Source organism: Neoarthrinium moseri (genome assembly GCF_022829205.1).
Source record: "Neoarthrinium moseri strain CBS 164.80 chromosome Unknown scaffold40_Wmoseri_CBS_16480, whole genome shotgun sequence".
Taxonomy (NCBI): Eukaryota; Fungi; Ascomycota; class Sordariomycetes; order Amphisphaeriales; family Apiosporaceae; genus Neoarthrinium; species Neoarthrinium moseri.
The window spans coordinates 85,235-110,260 of NW_026055154.1; the positions used below are offsets into that span (position 1 = coordinate 85,235).

The window sequence follows — 25,026 nt, forward strand, 5'->3', positions numbered from 1 at the left end:
AGGTTTTGTAAAGTACGCGCAGAGTAACAAGGTGCGCAATGAGCAATTAGCTGGGCTGATGGGCGGGATTCTGCCTAGCCCTTGGCTTTTGTGTTTCCATCTCGGTGCAGTTGCGGTGTTCAGTATCGGGCTTCACGTGCGTGAACAGTGCGTATCGGCTATCTGGCGTGTCCCTGAAGCGTTGATGCAGTGCATGGTAGCTTGCGTCAAGGTCATTTATACCGCCATCCCGTATCTTTTCGCAGAGTTCTGCTCTTGATAATCGATAAGAGTCCATCGGAGTCCCAGGATGTCCCAGATATGTGAATGACGGATAGAACTCCGAGAAAATGGGCAAGATTATCCAGGCAACACTCTCACCACATGCTCAATCAGACTGGCCAGCACAGCGACTATAAACATGAAGCAGGGATGCGCAAAAGGAGGGAGCCAGCTGGTTGCTTGCTCTTTCGTACGACTCCATCTATACATTGTGCCACACAAGTCCCATTGAGATGGCAAGTCATGGGCCGGCACAGACTTCCACCAGAATACGGTCCCAATGCAGCATCGCATCTGCGACTTACAGCACAGAAGACTTGTTCAATTTGGGGAAAGGAATCCGAAAGCGACCCATTTTCGGTTGTAGAAGAAGAGTGTTGCTCGCATGCATGACCTTGTAGTTATTCAATAACCTTCCGCGTCTGATATTCTTCTAAGCGGTTCATACATTTATACCATATGCTTCCGCCATTGGCCGACATCGCCCAAGATCCCCATATGCCCCGCCGGCAACCTCAGTGTACCCGATTCTACATACGACTGCATCGGCCTTGCCTTTCTCGCCGTTTCTTGTCATACACATCTGTAGTCACCTCTTCCTCTTTCTTTCTCTTCTGCGATCATAGAACATGGGAGAGCACCTTGCTTTTCATGGTACGGTCATCCATTCCCTAGGGCTGTCGGAGCTGGAGATCATCGAGGATGCTCTGGTGGTTGTGAGCGACGGCAGAATCGCTCGTTTAGACAAACATATTCCCAAGGCAGAAGTTCCCACTCTTCTAGAGTCCCTCAGCTCTCCCAAAGAGGTCAGGTATCTGGGCCGAGGCGAATTTCTCATCCCTGGATTCGTGGACACGCATAACCACGCCCCTCAATATGCACAACGAGGTTTGGGGCAGTCGATGCATATCCTTGATTGGCTTGATAAAGTGACATTCCCCAATGAGGCCCGTTTTCAGGACATCGGCTATGCCAAGCGCATCTATTCGCAATGTGTCGACGGTTTCTTGAAGCAAGGCATCACAACTGCATCTTATTACGGCTCACTGCACGCGGACGCCACCAACATATTGGCCGATTTATGTTTGCAGAAGGGGCAACGTGCTTTTGTCGGCAAATGCAATAGTAAGCCGTCCTGGCTTCAACTTCTACGCGAATGGACCCACAATGATACTCATCTATTGACAAGAGGCCAAAGCAAGAGAAGCAGGGAACAACAAGAATCGGGTGCTGACATATTCTAAGTGAACAGAAATGCGCCGGAATTCTATCGTGATGCCTCTGTCGAGTCATCCTTGGCTGATACGGAGGCATGCATCCGGCACATTCGCAAGATCGACCCCGAAGGAAAGCTGTTGAAACATGTCTTAACTCCGCGATTTGCAATCACTTGCGACCCAGAACTGCTGAAGGGCCTGGGCAAAATAGCGTCCGAAAACCCAGATCTGCCTATCCAGACGCATTTCAACGAGGCAGAGCAAGAGATCAACTTCACCAAAACTCTTTTCCCGGAGTTCAAAAACGAGGCCGATTTGTATGAATCTTTTGGCTTGCTTAATCGGAGGTCTATTTTGGCTCATTGTTGTTTCATGACTGATTACGAAATGGATCGTCTGAAGTCACTTGAATGCGGTGTTGCCCATTGCCCGATATCGAACATGACAGTTGGGGGCGGCTTTATGGCCTCACCAATTAGGCAGTTTCTGGGACGGGGAATCAAGGTCGGACTCGGCACTGATAGTGGCGGTGGGTACTCTTCGAGCATCCTAGATGCAATGAGGCAAGCACTGGTCGCTTCGAACGCCAGGGAAGTGGCCTCCCAAGGCCAAGACCGCGGGTTAGGCATTTCGGAGTTGTTCTTCTTGGCCACCCTGGGGGGGGCCCAGGTTTGCTGCCTTGATGACAAGATTGGTAACTTCGAGGTGGGCAAAGAATTCGACGCTTTGCTGATCAACAGCGGAACTCCAGGAATTATGACCATGTTAGAAGACTGGGACTCAACAGAAACTATCTTTGACAAGTTCATCATGACGGGGGATGATCGAAATATTGACCAAGTATACGTTAGAGGAAGACTTGTTAAGTCCTAAATATCAAGGGGGATATATTGAGGTGTGCTCTTTACATTTGACTTTCATCTATTATGCGAAGGCTTGGTCAGTGTTTGGCATGCTTTCGTGGACAAATTGACGAATGGCTACCAGTGATACACCACGCCTCATACCAGTCTCGGCGTCCCATGAAGAATGGAGCCCCATTAGCTGTCCTGTTTTCAGGCAAAAGAGAGGAGCGCCTGAATGCCCCCAATACGTCCAAGCATCGTGCATTAGAGCGCCAATCTCGGAATTATCATGCGGATCCTGACCCGAGGCGCATCCACGGTAGCAGCCTGTGCTGCAGGATAACACATCATAATTGGTTTTGATACCGGTATGAGACGCCTCAAGGTCTTCACTCCCAGGATGGCCAATGCATATGATACGCGAATCAGTTTCTGGGGCGGCGCAGGCAATGCGCGCTGATGGAAACCCTTCAGCTGGGACAAAAGACTGCGCTGCCACGACCTGCAACAATGCCAAATCACGCCTCGCATCCCAGGCTGTGCATTTAGCTGCGACGGCTAGGCCTGAACAAAAGAGTAGCCAGTGGGTCTGAGATTTATCGAGGTCATCCTCATTTTCCGCGATACAGTGAGCGCACGTGAGAAGTAGGCCTTCTGGGGAGATGCAAATCGCCGTACCAGCCTCTTCTTGGCTAAAAACAAGAGTTGCTTCTGCAACTCTTTGGTGTTTCTTGAACTGTTTCGGTACGTTGATATCATAGGTTTTGAGCCATTCTTGCTTCTTCTTCAGCAAGCCATGATCTTTCGGGTTGAGCTTAGTATGTGTTGACTTGAGGTCCAAAGGAAGAATTGAGACAGCTGATAGCAAGGATACGCCACTGATGGTTCGGATGGTTCCTGATGCAGATCCGTTCTGCTCATCAGACTCGGAAGGGGCCTCTGGTACAGCATGGACCTTGGGATTGGTCTTCGATGCAGTCTTGGATCGCGTGCTGCGGCTGGATACTGCGGCTTCCTCGACTGAGCTTTGGGCGAACATCTCGGTCCTTCTTTGAGAAATGTGATTTTCAAATGTTTATTGATTAGACTGAGAAGATGGCGCGAGTGCCCAGATATATTCATTGTGTGTGCAATCCCGTAGAAGTGTACAGCCACGCCCGTGTCGTTGCCTAGATGGCGCTAGTCTCGATCAACCAATTATACTTGATACTAGCTTAGGCTAACTTAGGCCCACCATCATTCATGTCCATATTTTAGCCACACAGGGAGTATCACGCCTGTTATGGAGTTGTATCCTATCTGACTTTCCTCAAGTTCTGTGGAATCAATAGAAGAACGTCATTAAAGAACCATCAGCTAGGCACTAGCAGACTCAGTAGTCCCTGCCCAACCAGTTTCAGCCCTGAGCGCAGTTGTCACCTCTCAAATGAGGCAGCATTTGGTTCTCAGGTTCAGCGTTCAGTTTCCTCAAGGCCACGCTCTCCTTTGGCTCGTGCTCCGCGTGTGATGTTTTTGCGGAGATATCACGGTCACTTCTCTTGCCGATGGACTCGGAAAACTGGAAATAGGGCCCCGCATCCTGGGCATAGTCTTCAAATTGGTCGTCTGGTCGGCTCCTGCCCTTTGACGACACCCTGGCTAGGTCGCGCAGACTTTCCAATGACAGAGCACTACGGACAGACCTGACCATTTCTTCAACCGAGATCTTGCTGATGAGTGGCCAGATGGTAGGCAGGCACCCGGCAACGACGGCGATCCCCATCTCAACCATGGACCAAAACATCAAGGTTGTGAGAAGCCCGATTCCGTCTGCGGTTTTGAGGTAGTCTATTGAAGTTGCGTCAATCTTTCAACTCTCCTCCAAGATTGAATCCATGACTTACTCGTTGTCTGTTTGACAAAGTAGACAAGGCGGGTGATACCGGTGCCGATTTCTCTGATTGCCATTTGAGCTACAAATCAGCCAGACATAGGAAAATTGGATCTTACATGAAGCCAAGAAGGAATACTCCGGAGACTGCAAGGCGTTTGGCCGGAGTCATATTCAGTTTGAACAACTGCGAGTAGCCAAGTCAGTCTTGGATGCATGCAACGGAAACATAGTGGAACGAACTTACCCAGAAAAGTGGAAGGCTTAATATGAACACATCCGTCGCTACATCTGAGATGGCTAAGGTATAGAACATAGCCGTGCTGTCATAGCAATACTGAATGAGATACTGAAGAGGAGCCCATAAGGCCCAGAAGTTAGTCCCACAGCGGAACATGTAAGCGAAGAAAAACCCAACAGTCCAGATGGTCGTGATGACTATCAATGTCGTGTTGAGAGCCCTGAAAACCTTGCTGGGGAATATTCGTCTATAGAAGCATAGAATTGACAGCTTGACAAGACCGAATGCCACGTCTTGCACCATTATGAAGACCCAAAAGATCTGGAATTCAAAGCGCTGTTAGCATTTATATCTGACGCAATGTGTTTTGCTAATATAGGAGAGAGACGCTAACCTTCTCTGTGTTCACTTCGGCGTCATCTGTAATCCAAAAGTAGTCCGTAGGGCCCCAACCTTGAATAGTCGGCTGTGCCAATGCGTGAATTGCACCTCCTGTTCATTGCAATTCGGCTTTAATCAGCACTGCCGAGGAAGGACCTCACTATGCGATTTTGCGTGAAACTTACCGACGATGAGCATGACACCCATGCCGACTGTCAAGAAACAGGCCGCCAGCATCAGCCAGTCGTCGGTCATGAAACCGGCACGAGTGATATAGGCACGACAGTAGAAGCGTAAAGCGGTAGCGATCACTGCCAGAGCTGAGAACACAGCGCCGATGGTAATGACACTGTCCAAAATTTTATCAGTCCACAAAGTAATCTTAGCAGACGGGTACAATGATTCTAAGTCACCCACGTGGCCGGAGTTCTCCCCTCCTCGCTTGTCGATAGATAGATCGGCGGCCCGGTGTGGGTTGAATTGGGCAATGCGGTCGGGGTCTCCATTGCAAATCAGATGCGATCTGTGTGCGAACTACCAGAGAGAAACAACTAGGCGTCTATAGGTAGAGGATCAAAGGAAGTTGAGACGGGCACAGGAGTGGACTGTGAATGATCAGTCAACTATCAGTAGACATCAGCGGGGAAGCACGATTCACTGGGCGGACACGAGGCTCGTTGGTGGATGGGAGCCCTCTATTGAGTGCAACATGGCACTTGTTACACAGAGTGCGGCGAACTCTCCTTTGGTGATATGACCGGTCCTGCGCAAACGAGGCGCATCGCATTCGTGAATGCAACCACATGCTGCACGATTCCTCCGGTAACACGTCCGTGTCACAGGATCCGAATGAAGGGCCGCAAACATCGCTTCAATTGCCTTGATTAGACAACCTTTGCGGCACACCATGTTGGGCACATCTCTTGGCATGTCTGCTGTTGTCAATCCAGGCTGCGCAGATTAGTCTATATGTTGACAGGGAGTTGTTGGCCCCTATTGCAAGGGCATTGCTGGAATGTTGCTTGAGCTCAATGATGGTACTAGCCTATCTAATTGCTTCGCAGGTACCTGGTTTCAGCCACCAGCTAGCCACTGGCTGTTCATGCCTGGTGACGGCGCGAGAACGACAATTGGTGACCTGCGCTGATAAACGGTATAACAAAATACCAAAGACATTACGCTATCGGGGCACATATACTGTGTGTATTGGAATAATTCCATTTTAAATGCCTTAGATGCGACAGACCGGCTAAGACGTGGTGATTCTTCAGCTTTGACTTGTACGATATAACAGGCAGTCTGTGAACCTTAGCCTTCAAAAACACCATATTATTACGTTATAGCAACCCAATTTTGTGGTCGACTGTTCGCGAAACTCTTCACCGACGGCGTTCACCCCTTAGGCTACTCATAATGTCAGAATCAACCCCTTTCAAGACCAATTACGACTCGGAACACGAACCATCACGGTATAGCTTGGATGAACTCCATCGTCCGAGGGCATCACTTCCCAAGTGGGGGACCAGAGACATCAGCCTGCTCATATCTATCATTGGAAATGTTCTCATTTCCTTCACAGTTGTCATACTATTCCTCTCAAGGAAGACCCAGCATCTGAGTCCAGACGGCCATGCTCAAGATACAGTAAACCCTCTCAGTAAAGACGAGCTTGCAGATTGTCTAAGCGCAGAAGACTTGGATTAACCTATCTCTTAGTTCCACCCGGTGTCGAGCAGGAGGTGCTCATGCCTGTAACCTACGGGTGGGCATATCACGCGGAAACCGTGGAGCAAATGGACGAGGTAGATCGCAACTGGAACTTGATAAATGAAGACGTTGGCGCTGTCTCCATGCTCCACGAGGACTACGCGCGATGGGGAGTGTCTCCCTCGACAGTTCTTGATCCCAGTGATCCCAGCAAGGGGATACACATGATGCGAGGTTATCATTCCCTGCACTGCTTGGTGAGTTGGTTCATATGTTGATTCACGCAACCATCTGACCATTATGCTACAGAAGGTTGTCAGACACACCATGCAGCAGCTTGTTAAGAGCGAGCCACTTGACGTGAGATTTGGGCACTCTATGCACTGCTTGGGTTCACTTCTACAAGACGCCATTTGCTACGCTGATAACTCGTTCCCTCTGCGTGGCGAGAAAAATGATGGCGAGTTTCAGTATCTGCGCAAATGCCGCAACTGGGCAGCCTTGAGCAAATGGGCCGGTGAGCGCATGACGTGCATGACCACGAAGAGTGACGGCATTCTCGATGTGATGCATCAGGATTTTGATAACTGCACAAGGGCAGATGGAATCTTGATACCAAAATTGGCAATTGACGTAAGGAACTGAGCACGATGCCATGGTGGGGGCTTCGCCATATCAACGCACAGTAAAGCTGCATATTGCTATATCAAATAAGAAGGAAATTACTCCATTCACCGAACCATTTGAGCATGTACTTTGGTTCGAAAGGGACACCGGGGTAATTGTTGTATGCCACTACATAAAAATCTAGTAAGCACGGCACCTTGCATTATCCAATCGCAACCCGCGGCTGCATGGACGCTGTCGATCCTTCTGCTTCATGAGGCGCATTTTTAGAAAGTTATTGAGCTTCTCATCTCTGCAGATGTTGCGGCGCAGAACCAGACCGACTCCTTTCATAGCCACGGCTGATCTTTTGTGCACCTTGCACTTGTACGAGTAGATGACACATGGAGGTTCATTTGTCATCTGCAAGATCCAGATCCTTTCGCGATGTATCGCGATTCTTACTGGTGCGATTCCGGCGGTCTGGAACATTGCCGTTGCACCACGATCATGCCAGCCCAAGGAAGGTGTTGGTCGAGCCTTAGCTCTGCATTGAGACAAAGGATGATTCGAGGGCCGTCCTATTGTGAGCTGCATCGCAGCTCACACCGGCTGATTCGACTGATGGGCTGCCCGCACCATCAACGCCTGTATTCGACGTTGGAAGCTAGTCCAGGTACACATGATTGCAGCTCTCCAGTGACTAAAAGTTGCCGAGCGGGTCTCGTTTTCAGCGTATATAAAGATTGCGGCCATATCCCCGACTAGACTACTCCAAGCTCCCTTGCAGAGAAATTTCATTTTTGTATCCGGAAAATCAGAGTCACTGTTTTCTCATCGTCTGATTCAAGATACATCACGATGAAGGGCTACGCCATTGCCATCATGTTGCTGACTACAATTGGCGGGTCAGCAGCCCCAGTTCCCACCACTGCCGTGGCTGTCAACTCGGCTTGCAGCTCTGGTAAGAACTGCAGAGCGAAGTCTAAGCTAGATATACTGAGGAGTTGCAGCTACCACAGGCTCCAATGTCGTAAACGATGTCGAGACTGCCCCGATTTGCGAGGACGCCACCTGGTAATCCGCACAGCCTTGTATCATCCGAGGTAATGACCCCCTTCGAGTTTGCAGCTTGCGCACTGCCCCGGATTTGACATTGACGTGGTCTAGAACTCGAAATCCTTGCTTCCTGTCATGACAAGGTAATTTGCTCTTTGACAGCCTGTAGGGGATCTATGAAACTAGGTTGTCTTTACTCATATGTACGCTGCACTTCTGTTGGCTTATGACAGAAAGCTTTGGCTGCTACACTTCCCGTCCTCGCTGCTGCCGTCGCGTTCGTTCTGTTTAGTGATGTAGATTAAAATTAATAATCGGTGCGATGGACTCCACAAACAGAAATTTGTAGCCCTGGAATAATATACCCCATCTCCGATCAGCCGTACACTCCATACCTGTGTTTGTAGCTGCCTAGCCTAGACCCCCGAGAGGACTTTGGTTGTGTAACGTTCATGCCTAGGTGGATACTTGCATACCTAGGTACCTATGTAGAACAATCACGAGGGTCGGGATGCACCGGCCGCACCTGCCGCTACACGTAGACCACAACACAGCACCGAAGTGCCTTGGCAGGCCTGGTCTCATGCGAGCAACCGCATACGCCAGAAGGCTGGATGAGGAGAAGGTCAATCTCATTGGCTACTTTTACTCAAGGCCTTTTACTTTGAGGGAGAATTTTTTTTTATTTCTCTGCTGTTGGTGCCTTGCCCCCATCTATTCCCTGGTTTCGGTTGCCTACCTGGGGCATATTGAGTGACTGCCGCGGGGTGCTGGATTAGGATCACATTCAACGCAGCACACCCTTGCCCGCCCACTCTATCGGAACAGCCAGCCAGGGGGTCAGCCATCCAGCGAACTGCACATTTCATGAGACGAGGAGAGGCGGCAACCAACGCCAGAACCCTGCACATCAAAGTAACGTAGGAGGACTGGCATCAGGCCACTTCAACGGCCGGCTCGTCATCCCGTTGGTTTGACAATAGGACATCCTATGCCCATCCCGGATCCTGTTCCAACCGCCGTTCATCAGCGCCACCTAGCATTCCACCCTCTTGGTCTCGCAGTCTCAGCCCTGGGACTCGCCAGAAAACATGGCGACCCCTTTTCTTCTCCAATCTAGCGCAGTGATCTTGGCGTGGTCCATAGCTGCGTATGTATCCTGTTTGGTGCTCTATCGGGGCTGGCTGAGCCCACTGGCCAGAATTCCTGGCCCAAAGCTCGCCGCACTCACGTCCTGGTATGAGTGCTATTACGGTACTGTCTTGCCCCTGCCCCATACATGGCAAGGCTAACGATGAGATTGTAGACGTTGTCCTTCCGGCTCAGTATGTTTTCAAGGTCAAGGAAATGCACGCCAAATACGGTACGTAGACCCGAACACAATACACCGACAAGGTGCTGACGTATCTAGGGCCAATCGTCCGTATCGCACCGAATGACGTCTCAATCTCGGACCCGGACTTTGTCGATACCATCTACGCTCCTGGTGCAGGCCATCGCCGCGACAAGGATCACGACAAGAACAAGGCTCTTGGGGTAGACTCCTCGGTCGGCGGCTCAATTGCTCACGAACTTCACCGCAAACGACGAGAGGCACTCAATCCCTTTTTCTCACCTCAACAGATTAGCCGCCTTGATCCACAGCTGAATGCGAAGGCCGCGCAACTGGAGGCTCTGCTCGCCAATGCTAAGAAGGACGGGGAGGTACTCAACCTCTCTGACATCTACTTTGCTTTCTCCAATGAGTAAGAATTTATTCTCTCAGCAGTGCTTGAGATTCCCAGCCCCTTCTTACTTCTACTAATAAGTGTGAATGTAGTGTCGTACACCAATATTGCTTCGGCGATAAACTCAATTTATTGGCCGATCTGCAGCTGGCCAACATCCGCCGTACCAATGTCGCCGCCGTTCTCGGCAGTGTCAAGGTCATGCTTCATTTCGGCTGGATTCGCGATGTGACACAGGCGCTGCCACGCTACATTGGTGCTCGCATGACACCCCCTGGGGTAGTGGACATGATCACTTTCCGCGAAGGCATACGCACTCAGATCGAACGAATACTGGGACGTAAGCCCTCACCAGACGAGACTACATCCATATTCACGCATCTGCGGGATAGCCCTCATCTGCCACCATCCGAAAAGTCGGCACAGCGACTCGAGGACGAGGCTACGCTGATGACTATGGCGGGCACATACTCCCCAATGTTGTCGCTGGTCACGGCGCACTACCACTTGCTCGCGAGTCCAGTTATCATGGCGAAACTGCGAGACGAGCTGAGCGCCCACCCCTACGCCACTACAGCCGCACAGCTTGAGCAGCTGCCATACCTATCAGCCATCACCTTAGAAGCTCACCGTCTCACATTCGGCTTGACGGGGCGGAACCCGCGTGTGTGTCCGGACGAGGCCATCGTATACACCCATGAGGTGGGCAAAGATGATTTTCGCACCTACAGAATTCCCCCTGGAACCTCGATCAGCACCTCTACTTTACTGGTACACACTGATGAGTCTCTATTCCCGGAGCCTTGGAAGTTCAAACCTGAGCGATGGCTCGTCACCGATCAGGCAGTCTTGGCTCGGCAGCGCCGGAGCATGCTGGGATTCATGCGTGGTCCGCGCACTTGCATCGGAATGCATCTTGCCAACGCTGAAATGGCTATCCTTGTGGCGGTCATGGCGCGCTGGAACATGCGCCTGTACGAGACAAACTTGGATGATGTGGAATTTCTTCATGACTACCACGTCATTTGCCCAAAACTAGGGTCCAAAGGCGTAAGGGCGGAGGTTCTCGGCCATCACGTCGACCTTTGACGATACGGTTGTAGCACTCATTCTTGCTTCCTTAGTGACCACCAGCTACTAAGTGATAAAAAGGTCAACATAAAGAGGAAATCCAGGTAGTACTACAGGCAGGAGGAGAGACGAGGCGTAGAGTTTAGATATTCTAATGGACCACAAGGGCTTCATCTACTTGTTCTTTAACTTGGGCTTCTGACTTGCTCTTGACCAGCGTGATGAGGGTGTAGACTGCCAATGGGATCGGTGATCCGTAAGCTCCACTTCCATCGTCGGTTGTGCTCCGATCAACAGGGGGTTTGCCGAGACACCAGCATCCACGTACGTTGTCTTGAGAGAAAATCATTTGATAATTTAAGTAGACCCAATGCATTGCCAAAGGGTAGAGAGGCTAGGGGGAAGACGTATTTATTGTTACCATTGCAGGTTGTTCAAGGAGCCTCCTGTAGTAGCATACAGTGTGCCGAGGGCATGCAAAAGAAGACCTGAATCTGTGAAATGACCAGCAGGATGGTGAGCGGGTATAGATGGCTTATTGAGTCATTAATAGACTTGAATTTACGAAATGCTTTTCATTATGACGATGATGATTATTGCAAGACCAAAATTCTCAACGACAGTGGTACGGCAATTTACGGCGAACGAGATAGGATGCATCCGTCATGTAAGAATTAGCGTAACGCTGTAATTGATAGGTTGTAACAACTTTCATCTATTCTGCTACGCGTTAGATTCCAGTTGAGACTTGACGGTTGGTGCACGCTTGTCTGAATCAATAGAACCATGTGGTGAGCTGTCCCGTTCTCTTGCAGCTTCAACAATCTCTGGACCGTCGAAGAAAGCAGCAATCTCCTCGAGTTCCAAGCCCTTTGTTTCCGGGAAAAAGAGGAATACAGTGAGGCCAAATATGATATCCCAAGAAGCATTTACGAGGTAGAACTTCCAACCAATATCTGCCATAGCATAACTCATTGCGAAAGAACAAAGAAGTCTGGTATTAAGATGAGCTTGATGCGTACCCGGGGAACTCGAAGTTACTTACCCGAAACCGCAGTCGAAAAATCGAAAAATGGCAATTCCTGCAGATCGGAGTTTGTATTGAGATATTTCAGTAGGGTAGACACTAGTCATTGGTGTGATTGAGAAGGAATAGAAGCCCTGGAAAAGGAATATGACGGCAATGGTGGCGTATATACCAGACTCGTTCTCACTTTCGCCGAACACTGTTTTGATTTTATCAGATAGGTTCTCCTGTCGAGGTAGAGTTGTGGTAGAGTTGTGAATACCTTTTATGAGACTGCCGATCATAAACAGCGTAACTACCATACCAGCAATGCAAGCAAGGGTTTGTTTCCTTCTTCCAAGGACATCGAGCAAAAAACTTCCAGTGAGCGCCACAATGAAGCACCAGCAACTGATACCAACGTTGATCTGAAGCTGAGAGTTGGAGTCTGTTACACCTGCCTGATCAAGAATCTTGCTCAAATAGAAAGATATAACAAAATTACCAAAGGTATTGATCATGGATCCAAACGCAACGAGCACGAACAACCTCTTCCGGTTGGCAGGGGTGGAAGCAAGTTCTCGCCAAGCGTTCCTTGGGTATGCCTCTTCCTCTTTAGCCATAATAGCCTTTATTGTACGGAGCTCCACTGCAGCTTTGTGCATGTCCACAATGCCGGCGCCCTGCATAATACACAATACCTCCTGAGCATGTGCGTCATGGCCTTTGGAGATTAGCCATCTTGGAGACTCCGGAATGAAAGGAAGAAGACATAAAGCTATCAAAGACGGAATAAATTGTAGTAAAGAAGGCAGACGCCAAGCCCATGTGGACTGAATATCCTGGCTTCCATAGTTGATGATAGAAGACAGAAGTGACCCAAGATAGAAACAGGAGAAAAATATGCCCAGAACTCTCCCGCGTAGACGGGCGGGGAGGAGTTCGGCAAGTAAAGTAGGGGCAGCGGCGTTGCTGATTGCTTGCCCAATACCAACGATTATCCTAGCACCAACAAACATCCCAATGTTTTGAGAGGCAGCCTATAATCCAAAGTAAGTCGCTTTGTTTCACATACGTTGACATAGGTTATCGTCGAACACGCCAACTGACTACTCAGATCGTAAGGTTAAATGGCGGCATAGCTTACCTGGAGAACAACGCCAACTATAGTGAGAATCGCCGCAGCTATAACCGCTCTCTTCCGGCCAAGCAAATCTGCTGCAGGCTGCATGAGGAGAGATCCAACAATTTGGCCCATCCACATTGCAGCGGTGTTTAGTCCTGTTGTCGCTGTTGTGAGGTTGAAATACTCCGTATAGGATGGTAGGATAAGGAGCCCATTCTCATCACTAATCAATTTATTGGCCATGATGTCTCGCGATCTTCTCTTACCATGACAGATCCATCATAGCCAAGTGTCTGTGGTCGTATTAGCCCATGATTGCTTGACTAGAAGTTCGGCAGTCCTCACAGCTGAATTAACCACAGCTACCGCTACCAACAGGGATGTCAAGAGCTTCAAGTTCGCCGGCACAAGGTTGGAGACAAAGCGTCTCTCGAAGCCATTCATCTCGAAATTCAACCTCGTAGAATGCCAGATTGGAATATCCTTGATACAATAGCTTACCTTGGTTCTCTCTCATGCATCGAAGTACAGGATAAAGCTGAGTTGAATTCGTGGAAAACGTGATCGCAAACGTAAACATCAAGCTTATCTTGAGGGAGAAGCAGGCACATATGTGGGTTCGGGTTGATTCGGATGTTTCTCTTTGCTGGAACTGGTGGCCAATCGATGCCATTTCTGCTTCTTCGGGGTATTGTGGTAATCGGGCTATTCCCGAGATTGATGGGTCACCGTTACAATAGAACTTGACTGACACTTCGCACCTCGCAGATAACACCCCGGGGTTGCAGGGGTATTGCGGGGGTAGTCCGATTTGCAGTTGAGCCTTATCAAGCAACCTTATCACCAAGGTGTCGCATCAGTTCGGCCGAATAGGTAGGTGTATACCTAGGTACGTCTCAATCCGTCTTGTTTCGTGTCGGAAACGCATCGTGTATCCCTTGAGGTGGTTGACTGAGCAAACCCGTATGGAAAGGCGATCAGCAATCAATCGGCGAGTCAGAGATTATTTAAGATAATGCCCAACTTGTAAGACATAACTGCCTCTTTTTTCTGGAAGTAATTCAGAGTGCGGTGACGTCGGTCAGAGTATTTACATAGCCCACTAGGCCTGGGTTTAGAATTGGACTCTTGGAAGACCTTGTCGCCCAAAGTCCACATTGAAGGATCCGTCGGGTTCCTATAGCGTTGAGTGTCTTCGTAAATGGTCTTTGGAACATGTAAGGCAGCGCGTCATTCAGGTTTAGAAGAAGTAGAAGTGCCCCCTCAATCAGTGTTACAGCAGGTGATGTGGTCCACGCCTGGCTGGGAATAGGTTCCGATCGGCTTTTTTTCTTACCCCATTATCTTATCCAACCGCGTGTAAAATAGCTTTCCGACTAAATCTTAGAAAGCTTGGAATCTATTCTTTTACACGCCACTATTCTGACTCTAGCATTCGTCCATTGAATATATTCCATGAGTAATAAAAATAATACGTACGTAAAGTATATAAATTAAGAATGAATGAATTAATGTATATTTTCTATACGCGCAAACGAGGTCACTCACCACACGTCCTCTTCTCTCTGCAGTTCAAATACTACTTTGGCGCCTCATATCCCAGCCGGTTCGAAATCCCGGGAAGCTCATCCCTGTCGTTGGTAAATAGAGACAAGTCTCGTGTTGATATTCATGGTAGCGTGGCATTGTGGTGTGTGAGTCAGGTGGTAAGAAGTGCAGTATATGGCTGTTTCAGTGGTAGGATGTAAGCTGTAGAGAGCTCTCGCTAAATAGGATCTCAACCAAAGCCACGAGATCATTAGAATTCATGATATTGTTTGGCTATGACCCAATATTAGAAACTGTTATTAGCACTTCAAGAATAGATCCTCATCTCCATGTGTGTGTCGAATGGCTTGAAGCATTGGTGGAAAGGCCGTTGCAAAGTCACACAGACGAACTGTCACGGCTACGTGACCCCACTTTCGGTAAGTGGTCCGTGCGCTAGCCCTAGCTTAGAGTAGACTAGTTTCCCAGCGCTGTGGAGGAACCTTTCCTCCCCAGCGCAACGACATCGTATGTCTGCCCCCTTACACAAACTATGAATTGTCCAAAACGATACCATGAGATATACATCACCATCTCAAGAAATCAAAGCAAAGTTGTGTATCATTTTGCGCTAGACAAGTTGGCCTATTCTATTATGGTATTATCGTCTTCGATTTCAATTTCGCTAACATTGGGGTAAGTTACAAGGCGGAATTCTTAGCGAAACTCCTTGTCTCGTGATGTATTCAGAGGAATAATTACCTTGCTTTCCATTGGATGCGGATATTGAGGGGCTGTGTCGGTACGTTGTGCTACCTCAAGGCAGGCTGATTGTGCTAACAACATCTATCGGTTCCCCAGCCCCCAATCCTCAACCCCTAACCCCTAACCTGCGTTTAAGGGGATGGACCATCACCTACAGGGTCACATTTTCACTTTGTGGCGTGGCAAAATTGATGTCTTCTCCCTGCCCAAAAACAGCGAAACAGGCGAGGAAAAAAGTATGAATTACCTAGGCCAGGTGCATCGCGAGTTTTTAAACATTATGGTTAAGTACTTATCGGGATGTCCGTGTTTCTTCTTTAGTAGTAATTAAGAGAAAGTCGTAAACCACTGTGTCTCTTGTTTAGATGTTTAAAGAGCTCTATGTTGGCTATTATCGACGATATGAACACCATATCCCGCTAATGGTTTTATTCTGAGCATGGCAGTATGTCTGAGAACCAAAAGGCAGAAGGGTTCGCTGTATTCAAAATCAAGAAGACAGCTGAGAATGACAAATACAGTATATTGAGCCAGCGCTATAGAAGCAGTGGAGTTACGCCTTGCAGTTCTGCGTGGTCTCCTTCAGCCTAGGTGCCCTACAGTCAGTTACACTTGAGCCGATTTAGGGATTTTCACGATTCCCCCCCCCCAAGACATGCTCAAAACACACTTTCATACATCCGAGACTCAAAATCTCAGAATATGTTGCATGAAATTAATTATAATCCATTTCAAATGACAAGAATTCAAATATCTAACGTTGCTTATGGAGCAGCATTGCTCTTACAGCTCCAAGGAGTCGTTCCCGAATCGCGCGCGATCGCCTCTCCCGAACTCCAAAGACCAAGTGCGCAAAGAGTTAGTCCTGTAAGAACCAATAAAACGTTCGCACCAAACATGACAGCTCGCTTTCCGCTCGAGAAGTAGTTGCCGTGGTGCATCCAAAGCCAGAGTGCTCCAGGGATACCGTAGGAGAACCAACTTGCGAAAAGAGCGCAGAGCAGGCCGAGCAAGTTGCTGAAAACTGGGATAGACTCGGCAATGACAAACGCGATAACCCAGATACCAACCGTGATTCCAAGCCATCCAGCAATTCCAACTTTCGTACGCTTGACAAGATGCTTCGTACCGGCAAAGACCCGAACAAAGATGTACTTGGCGGCGATGTGTCCATAGATCACACCAGCGATAACAATAGTCGGGATAGCGATACCCCAGATTGCCTTCCTTATCGTCCTCGATCCTGCCGCTGAAAGGGCAGGCGAAGGAACATCATCACCAACGTAGACGTATATGACTACGGAAGCCACCAGGTACAAAGTCGTGTCGCACACTTGTAGAAGCATGAGAGCCTTAGGCCAATCTTGGGGTTTCTTGAATTCCGCCCTGAAGGTTTTGGTATTAGTGATTATTTCTTGTCCATATTTCAAGAGGGAAAGGCTTACATGACACCGAAAAAGCATGAGTGGCCGCTAAAAGCGACGGCAATATTTGTCACCGATAGAAAAGCGGATGTGAATCCGATTTGCCTTGTAACCTCAATGCTAGAGCTGCCAATCGGTCGCTCAATAGCCACATCGATGACGGTCATCATAACTGCCGTAAAAATGGATAGGAAGGCTATGATCGAGTCAGCTGAAAGTCTCGATCGAAGATGCAGGGGTTGACTCACAAGCAAAGGAGTAGTAACCTGCAAAGGCCAGGGTTCGCGGCGTGTTCAACACCCAGAACACAGCGAGCCCAACGACACCCCAGACAATTGTGCAGGTCGAGCTATCCGTCAAAGTATTGAGGCAAATGGTCCAAGTCAACAGATGACTTCCCATGACGAAGACTTGGAAGATTGTCTGCGCCCATCCAAAGAATTCCTGAAAGGCTCTTCCCATTCCGATCGATCGTCCCATAACCTCACCAGCATCGCCAAAACTCTGCACCCAGGGGTACTTCTGTCGGAATTCGCCCATCACAAGACCGGAAAGTGTCGAAAGGACGCCCATGATGACCATGAGGATAATTCCCGGCGCAAGTCCCAGGTTCGCTATCACGGCGGGAAGGGACAGGATTCCCAGGGACACGGTCTCGGCAATCATTACCACACCGGCTTGCCTAATGATAGTCAGCTCCCATATTCTTTGGTTCTGGTACTGGCACAACATACCACCACTCGAGTGTCTTGTAGTTGATATCCTCACCGTCTTCTTGAGAATAGCTTGGCGCCGCCTCGTTCCCGGGATTCCCCTCTGCGTCCACTGGTCCATCTTCTTTCTTGTCTATGGCAGTCGTAGGCCATGGTGCAGCTGTAGCTGAATCCGTCTCGTCGCCCGCGCCGTTGGGTCTCACCTGATCCTGCGCCATTGGAACTGATTGTGGTGGTGGTGATGATTGTGAAACAGACAGCCAATGTGATTGTGTCTTGTCACACTGGAATCGCTCCTGATAGCCACAGGTCGAGGCGAGAACAATAGGGTATAGAGTTCGTGAAGGGAGAGAAACGTGACGAATAGCGACAGAGTTTGTAGTTCTTGGGACCAATGCCGGGATCGGATGGGACAAGCAATTCCTAAGCAGGTATTAAGGAGCTTAAGTCATGAACGGCTCGGTTCCGCCCGAACGGGGCCTGCATAACCCCAGAATGTGGCCAGATCGGCCAGTCCGGCAGTCCGTTGACGTCCCAAGCGTGGCACAATAGCTTAACCAACAAGGCTGGGCTCAATGGTAAGCACCCTGACGCAACCCAATCCTCGCCGGAAGACACAGGTCCTGCCCATTCTTGGAATGTAGCCCGTTCCGACTACCGGCCGGAGGATGCACAGGTGCGACATTGCCCTCAAACCGAGGGGCCTACGATGCCATCGCCCCAAAAAATCTGCTCGTTTGATAAAACTTACGTTATAGTGGTCTCCACAGTCCCCAGGCACAGACCACCGGGTGGTATAGTAAATGCAGAGTCTGGTCCACTAGACGCGAGATGTGGTCTGTGCTTGCTGAGTTTTCCTGGTTCGCCCCTTCGCGTCGCCCTACCTATCACGGCGAAATTGACGTCGTGTCCCGCGCGTGCTCCGGTCTCGACATCGAATAAGGGTCCTGGGGATATGTACTTGTCAATCCACAGCTTCTAGAACTGTGCACCGTCGAACTTACTCTTGAAGCTTCCTCCCTCCCCGCACCCACATATCCAGTGGTAACTTACCAAGCTGTTGGTACTGACTACGGCCTCACTGAGCCACCTATTCACGCACGTACCACACGTATGGGCACGTATCTACAGAAGCAAAGCGGGCCTTGGCCGGTTGTTGCTGGTCGCATTTGGGCTACCCTGAGATCATAGCCTGCGAACTTGTTCTAGACAAATATTGGAGGGTGATCTGTTGATATATAAGTACTTAGTCCCTCTGAATGTGGTCTAACCGTTGATGGGAGCCCTGGTCCCCGCGAACAGTGCTTAGCTAATGACATCTGTGTCGGATATATTTCGCGCGAATATGGAACGACATGGGCCATCTAGGCAGCAAACGATAAAATTGAGTAGCTAAACCGGATGGCAATGGTAAGGTCTCGGTTGCGTGTCCTCAGCACTCAGGCCAATAGAATCCATCAAAGTCGTTCTGTAAAATGGAGATGTCCATATGCTGAAAGTTTGGATCAGACTGTGAAAGGAAGGCTTGCATGGAAGGCTCAGCCAAGGCCATTCCAGCAGTGAACGTCCCGGTATTATAAGTTGTTGTGCCCAAAGCGTAATCCAAGCCCATACTGCCGGGAGCTTGGGATACCATTCCTGAACTGTCAATTCCATCGGTGTGAGTCGATACTTGAGTAGATTCCTCGAACACCTTCATGCAACCTTTCATTGCCTGCAGGTGCCGTTCAAATTCCACAGCAGCACAATTGCCATTTTGATTGAGCTCAGTAGTCAGCTGGAGTGCCAATTCAAAATCATCTCGGTCTTTGGACGAACCCTGCCCTTGCAGAAGACTGGACAGAGAGAGTATCGTGGCAGCCGAGAACAGATATAACGTTGGAGAGTAATCGAACGTGAGGAATGAACCATCTACCCACGAGTCTACCAGGAGAGAGAACGAGTGTCTGGCACAGCGTATGCATGCGTCCGTCAGTGTCTGGACATTTGCGGGTATGTTGGGTTTGGGTGCCGGGTTAGGCATTGACCAAGTCTCTCGATGTGCACGTAGCACGTAGAGCGCCACTGGTCGGGTAGCTACAATCATACACTGTGGTTGTGAGTGAAATGGGGGCTGAATATGTGGATGGGGGCTTACTTGATTAAAGGAAAGTAACAAGGATCTCATTGGTCCAGACACGGCCCGCGAAAGGTGTTGCTCGTCAGATTGAAGGTTGTCTCCTAGTCCTTGAAACCAGTCTTGGAGGTCTTTCAACGCCTTTTGAACCCGTTGTAGGAATGAGTCCTTCTGTGTCTTTCTTCTATATAATAATTTTGTAATTTGACCTGTCAATCTGACAAGTTTGATTCTATCAACGAGTTCGGCGGCATCTACAAAATCATCATGACCGTCTGGGGGGAGATTTGCGTTTGATGGTAGGTCGACGAGAATATCTTCCTCTTGAATGGATGCTGGCTGACTTTGCCTGGCCGCAATGAGCGTGTCGAGTTCGTAGGCTGTCCACCAAATACGATTTCGGTGCTCTCGCAGGACTTTATCGCCCAACTGACTCTCGGGGACATTTAGTTGCAGACCCATGATGACCGCTTGGCGGACAGCCGAACCAGCGAGACAGTATGCGGAGTGGCGTCTATTGCAATTGATGTTGTACACGGACTGCGTACTTCGTTAGTCATGGCATTTCGACGGCTGGTCTGAAAACCTACAAGCAGAAGTAACACTTCAATCGAGTCTAGACTAGGTCTTTCTTGAATCACATGCAGTGCTCGGCTGGCTTGTGCGAAATACGAGAGCCCAGGAAATTGCGATTCGGGCTTTCCAGATCTTGCGGTGTATAACTCACCAAGTGCCAGCAGTGCCCATATTTTGGAGCTCAACAAAATATCGGCAGTTGAGGGCTGGTGAATAAGCTTTTCTAGAGCCACATGTGAGGCACTCTTCAACACAATGTGATAGCCTCGAGACACGTTTTTCAATGCAGCTTTCAGGAGAAACCGTGCCCTACCAGGTGTCGGGAAAGGACAGATTGGGCCCGCTAGTGCTAACAACGTATTGTCTGCTGGAAAACTCGTTCTTTGGATATGGACGAAAGATTCGTTCGATAGGGCCTGGCAGAGCCGCGTTGCAAACGCTGCATCTGCTGCCTCGCCAATCAGGATAGGGGCACCGGGAGTAGTGTGAAACCACGGCCTGTCATCGAAGAGGGGATTTCGAATTGGACCATCAGTCGGCTCGCCCTCTCTTGCTGCGCTTTGGGGGACATTGTGGATTTCGACGCCAGTTTCTGACTGTCGTACTCGAACATTTCGTCGGAGTCTTTCATTTTCTGCAAGCAGGTCTTCCAAGTAACTTATTTTGGATCAGCCTTACTGTCGATCTTATTCAATACCTCGACGTACTTTTGGCTCACTCGCAATTGCCGATCACGTTTGGGATAGACGCATTCGGCTTCGCTACCAGACTGGACGCAGCTCAAGCAAGGTTGCCCTCCTGAGCACTTCACCTTACGGGAATGACATTTCTCACAGCTTGTTTGAACACATCAGAATATTTCCCGATTTGCAGCACGGTAACGGTCACTTACGCTGTTGATTTGCCCCTAAGGTCGGCCAGCTGCTCGGCAGTCCGCAGTGCACGCCTGTTCATTGTATTCGCTGCCGGATACAGGATGCCGAGCTCTTGGTGGGTAGAGATTTCGGGGACAAGACGGATTTTGTGAAGAAGGCCGATGTCGGGTGGATTCAGGCTCGGCGAAAATGTCAACTTACCGAACTCCACAATCGGGCCCATAGCGACTAGCGCTGCATCACAATGATATTTTGAGGTTCATCATGAGGAGCTCATAACCTGAGTTGCAAATCTCAGAGGTACTTTACAGTGCCAAATGTGACATAGATGTGCCTTGCATATGCATGCTTTGTGCGACCTAACCGTTCGATCTCCGCTCTGTACCATTTTCCCAGGTCTTGGTCCCAGCTACAGCCAGTGGGATGGATGATTGAGCTAAAACATACCAACTATCCGGGAATGGAATTGCATGAGAGACAGACGACATGTTCGCTGCGATATTTGCCGCTTAATTGCCAATTTACAATTTCTTCTTGGGGGTTACGGTGTGTCCTATTCCATTTGTCGGCATCTTGTCTAACATCCCGAAGATGATCTAAGCCGGGGCTCCACCCTGGCCTCAGGAGAAACTGTGCACGTCTACAAATGGAAAGGTGACGGCGAATGACTTTCAAAGTGGACCCACGGTACGTCCGACAAGATGATAACGGCTGTAGTTCAAAAGGAACTTGGCGTCCGGACCGTAGGACGGGATTTTGCCTTTGTTGACTCCGGCAGCGTCAATTATTATCGAAAAGTTTGACGGTCTTGTCCAGTGACGTCTTTACGGTCTTTTCTAGTGATGTCCAACGCAAAGCGGTGCAAGTTTAAGACAACACGGGACCAACCTTCGCCAAGGTTGGGTACCGATCTCCCATCATGGCGAAAATATCTTATCCTATTTGTGGTCAGCTGGATGACCCTATGCGTCACGTTTTCCAGCACGTCATTACTAGTTGCAACCCCGGAGATAGCAGCGGATCTTCTAACGACGCCGGAAATCCTTAATGTTAGCAACGCAGGAGTGCTCATAGCAATGGGACTTTCATCGTTGATATGGTCTCCCCTGAGTGACATATTCGGCCGTAGAAAGATATACAACATATGCATATTCTTTCTGTTTGCGCCTTCGATCGGGACAGCCTTGGCACCAACCATGGGGGTCTTTACCGCTATGAGAATGATTAGTGCTTTTACCGGCACATATTTCATGGTTGCCGGGCAGACATATATCGCTGATATCTTTGAGCCGGTAAGCTTAGCTAATAATTCAAGTTCACTCTGATTTCCTGCCTTATTATAGCTCAAAAAATCAGTTGCTGACTTTTTCATGTTTTACAGGTAAAGCGTGGGAGAGCAACAGGCTTCTTCATGGTGGGCAGCGTCGCTGGGCCCGCAATAGGTAGAATTGTGCTCAACAGAAATTACTAGTTTTAGAACTAATATCTGATAGGGCCATGTATTGCGGGTATCATTGTCACATTCAGCAACTGGCGGGCCATATACTGGCTTCAGACGGCCATGGCCGGGCTTGGTTTTGTGCTCTCGCTTCTTGTGATCCCGACAATCAGGAGAGAATCGGCGGATCATGAGGATGAGGAAAAGCTCGCATGGACAGCCGTTACTGCCTTCGAGCGCTTTAACCCTGTTCGAGTATTCAGGCTTTTTCGCCGTCCAAACGTGTTGTTAGCGGTGTGTTTTGCCTTGCTTCCCAACAGTGCTTCCTCCCTGACCATCTTCAAACAGGATCTTACGTGCGGCGTATTAGCTGTCACCCAGTTCGGTATTCTCACTTCCGTACGACACATCATCAACCCACGGTTCCATCTCACGACACCGCTTGTCAGTGGTCTTTTCTACATAGCACCGGGGATTGGTTTCTTCGTTGGAAGTGTGGTTGGCGGGCGATTCTCTGACCGCACTGTCAAGCGTTATATCGTCAAGAGAGAAGGCATTCGGTTACCTAAAGATCGACTCAATAGCGGTTTGACTGGTCTTTTTATCGTGCTGCCGATATCTATGCTGCTGTATGGATGGAGCTTGGAAAAAGAGTTTGGTGGCTTGGCGCTGCCTATCGTGGCAGGGTTCTGGGTCGGTACCGGTCTCATGGGGACGTTCAATGCTTTGAATACGTATACTGCCGGTAGGTGCATTCTTTATTGTTGCTTTCTGTACGAACCCATTTCACTAATACAGCAACAGAGGTATTGCCTAAGGAGAAGGCGGAGGTCATTTGCACCAAATATATTGTGCAATACGTCTGTGCGGCTGCTTGCACTGCCGCTGTTGTACCGCTCATCGATGCTATTGGCGTTGGATGGTCATTTACGTTCTGTAAGTTTTCGGAGCCCATCTATACCAGGGAAATAACTAACGATTGCGCAGTCGTTGCTCTAGATATGTTGGGCGGTTTGCTTGTAGTATATATAGCAAGGTTTAGTTCTAGCTCCTGGGCATGATAGCTTTGACCATAAGAGATCAGATACAATTGAATTTGAAGAAACATGAACCGTTATGGAATAATGTCTTATTAGTGTCACCGTTTTCATAGAGTTTTGCTCCCCGGTTGCTTTTTTATGGGGTACTTTAAGGCCTGCCTGGGGCCTGCCTCAAAAAGGCTTTGCGCAGGACTCTGACATGCCCGGAAGGAGCCATAGCCTGACTAAAAGAACAAGTTCTGGTTGGTTGTCCGCTACCCATTTGCGGCCGCTAGCCTTCATTGCTTTGATAAGCACCAAGTAAGCCAAGGATCGTTCCCAGGCAAACCTGATTGAAATACATCCCTTAACTAGAGAGACTCGCTCTTGGTCTTGGGGTTTCCCTTGCATCTTGAGAGATATCCCAAGACCTAACGAAGTGCCGATTCTACCGTGGGCCACACGCTGATCGGTCGTTAAGATGGTTTACTGGTTCGAGCGTCCTTTCCCGTTAGTACCTACGCCGTTCGCTGCACTACCAGAAGGGGAGAAGCAGAATGTATGTAATGAGGCCGCAACAGGTCAGTCCCTCGATTTTTCCGGTCCAGTTGATGATTTATTACTTACACAGATGTCAGAGATGGCACTTGCCCATAACGTTCTCATCAGGGGTCTCAATTCTATTTATCACCAAGCGCCTTACGTGAACCCTGAGGATGTGCAAGACTTCTTGGGTTACGCGAAAAATTTCGTAAACGTATTAACAGTACACCACGATAGTGAGGAGGATTCATTTTTCCCCGAGTGCGAAAGAATGGCTGGACAGGCCGGGATCATGCAGAACAACGTCGACCAACACCAGGGATTCCATGACGGACTCATCAGGTTACAGGAATACCTCACAAGGGCTCTAGCAGGCGAAGAGCCATATGACGGGCATCGAATTGTGCAGCTAATCGATGATTTTGGGAATGTCTTGGCCCAGCATCTTGCTGAAGAAGTTCAATGCCTGCTTGATTTGCAAAGATTTGGGCCAGAGAAAATGAAAGGTCTCGCTGCTGCGCTGCAAGCTGAGGGTCAGTCAAATATCGTAAGTTGCTCCAATCTTAGACTTGAAACCAAACTGCTGACGATCAAAAAGTGGAAGATTGGTATCACCGAGGGTATCGTCTTCGCATTCCTAGGACACGATACTACTTGGGAGAACGGCTTATGGGCACATTTTCCACCTACGCCTCCAGGGCTGAAAACGCTCATCATGAAGGGTTTATATTACTGGCGCTCCGCATGGTGGAAATTCTCGCCATGTGATCAGAACTTCATGCCGAAACCAGAGCCGTATGCCCACGCTTGAGTATAACGGACAACCTTATCTCCTAGGGGATGCAGCGCAAGACGTTCAGAAAATCACCGACGTTGATGAGCTAGGAGTAATTCAAGGATAGTACATATTCGT

General features: G+C 49.1%; 10 protein-coding genes across 10 annotated transcripts; 5 read left to right on the top strand and 5 right to left on the bottom strand.

Moving 5' to 3' along the window:
• Positions 1-890: 890 nt before the first annotated feature.
• Positions 891-2,351, top strand: JN550_009055 (uncharacterized protein; the record flags this gene model as incomplete). The annotated part of the gene is made up of 2 exons (XM_049321086.1): positions 891-1,386; positions 1,507-2,351. The coding sequence occupies 2 exons, from the start codon at positions 891-893 to the stop codon at positions 2,349-2,351; spliced, it is 1,341 nt and encodes a 446-aa protein (XP_049168890.1).
• Positions 2,352-2,402: 51 nt separating this feature from the next.
• JN550_009056 (uncharacterized protein) lies at positions 2,403-3,362 on the bottom strand (the record flags this gene model as incomplete). The annotated part of the gene is made up of 1 exon (XM_049321087.1): positions 2,403-3,362. The coding sequence occupies one exon, from the start codon at positions 3,360-3,362 to the stop codon at positions 2,403-2,405; it is 960 nt and encodes a 319-aa protein (XP_049168891.1).
• Positions 3,363-3,719: 357 nt separating this feature from the next.
• On the bottom strand, positions 3,720-5,321 carry JN550_009057 (uncharacterized protein; the record flags this gene model as incomplete). The annotated part of the gene is made up of 7 exons (XM_049321088.1): positions 3,720-4,150; positions 4,207-4,259; positions 4,313-4,380; positions 4,441-4,755; positions 4,829-4,926; positions 5,001-5,164; positions 5,233-5,321. The coding sequence occupies 7 exons, from the start codon at positions 5,319-5,321 to the stop codon at positions 3,720-3,722; spliced, it is 1,218 nt and encodes a 405-aa protein (XP_049168892.1).
• Positions 5,322-6,228: 907 nt separating this feature from the next.
• On the top strand, positions 6,229-7,167 carry JN550_009058 (uncharacterized protein; the record flags this gene model as incomplete). Its single annotated transcript, XM_049321089.1, has 3 exons — positions 6,229-6,472; positions 6,532-6,779; positions 6,832-7,167. 3 exons carry the CDS (start codon positions 6,229-6,231, stop codon positions 7,165-7,167), a joined length of 828 nt encoding a protein of 275 aa, XP_049168893.1.
• A 2,111-nt stretch (positions 7,168-9,278) lies between these two features.
• JN550_009059 (uncharacterized protein) lies at positions 9,279-11,003 on the top strand (the record flags this gene model as incomplete). The annotated part of the gene is made up of 4 exons (XM_049321090.1): positions 9,279-9,441; positions 9,494-9,550; positions 9,599-9,932; positions 10,007-11,003. 4 exons carry the CDS (start codon positions 9,279-9,281, stop codon positions 11,001-11,003), a joined length of 1,551 nt encoding a protein of 516 aa, XP_049168894.1.
• Positions 11,004-11,708: 705 nt separating this feature from the next.
• On the bottom strand, positions 11,709-13,360 carry JN550_009060 (uncharacterized protein; the record flags this gene model as incomplete). Its single annotated transcript, XM_049321091.1, has 3 exons — positions 11,709-11,979; positions 12,031-13,031; positions 13,139-13,360. 3 exons carry the CDS (start codon positions 13,358-13,360, stop codon positions 11,709-11,711), a joined length of 1,494 nt encoding a protein of 497 aa, XP_049168895.1.
• Positions 13,361-16,173: 2,813 nt separating this feature from the next.
• Positions 16,174-17,764, bottom strand: JN550_009061 (uncharacterized protein; the record flags this gene model as incomplete). Its single annotated transcript, XM_049321092.1, has 4 exons — positions 16,174-16,795; positions 16,855-17,029; positions 17,082-17,515; positions 17,568-17,764. The coding sequence occupies 4 exons, from the start codon at positions 17,762-17,764 to the stop codon at positions 16,174-16,176; spliced, it is 1,428 nt and encodes a 475-aa protein (XP_049168896.1).
• A 1,214-nt stretch (positions 17,765-18,978) lies between these two features.
• JN550_009062 (uncharacterized protein) lies at positions 18,979-21,336 on the bottom strand (the record flags this gene model as incomplete). Its single annotated transcript, XM_049321093.1, has 4 exons — positions 18,979-19,635; positions 19,684-20,202; positions 20,253-20,895; positions 21,131-21,336. The coding sequence occupies 4 exons, from the start codon at positions 21,334-21,336 to the stop codon at positions 18,979-18,981; spliced, it is 2,025 nt and encodes a 674-aa protein (XP_049168897.1).
• A 973-nt stretch (positions 21,337-22,309) lies between these two features.
• JN550_009063 (uncharacterized protein) lies at positions 22,310-23,612 on the top strand (the record flags this gene model as incomplete). The annotated part of the gene is made up of 5 exons (XM_049321095.1): positions 22,310-22,405; positions 22,495-22,555; positions 22,607-23,296; positions 23,356-23,487; positions 23,539-23,612. 5 exons carry the CDS (start codon positions 22,310-22,312, stop codon positions 23,610-23,612), a joined length of 1,053 nt encoding a protein of 350 aa, XP_049168898.1.
• Positions 23,613-24,051: 439 nt separating this feature from the next.
• Positions 24,052-24,924, top strand: JN550_009064 (uncharacterized protein; the record flags this gene model as incomplete). Its single annotated transcript, XM_049321096.1, has 3 exons — positions 24,052-24,151; positions 24,209-24,660; positions 24,712-24,924. The coding sequence occupies 3 exons, from the start codon at positions 24,052-24,054 to the stop codon at positions 24,922-24,924; spliced, it is 765 nt and encodes a 254-aa protein (XP_049168899.1).
• Between the last annotated feature and the right edge of the window lie 102 nt (positions 24,925-25,026).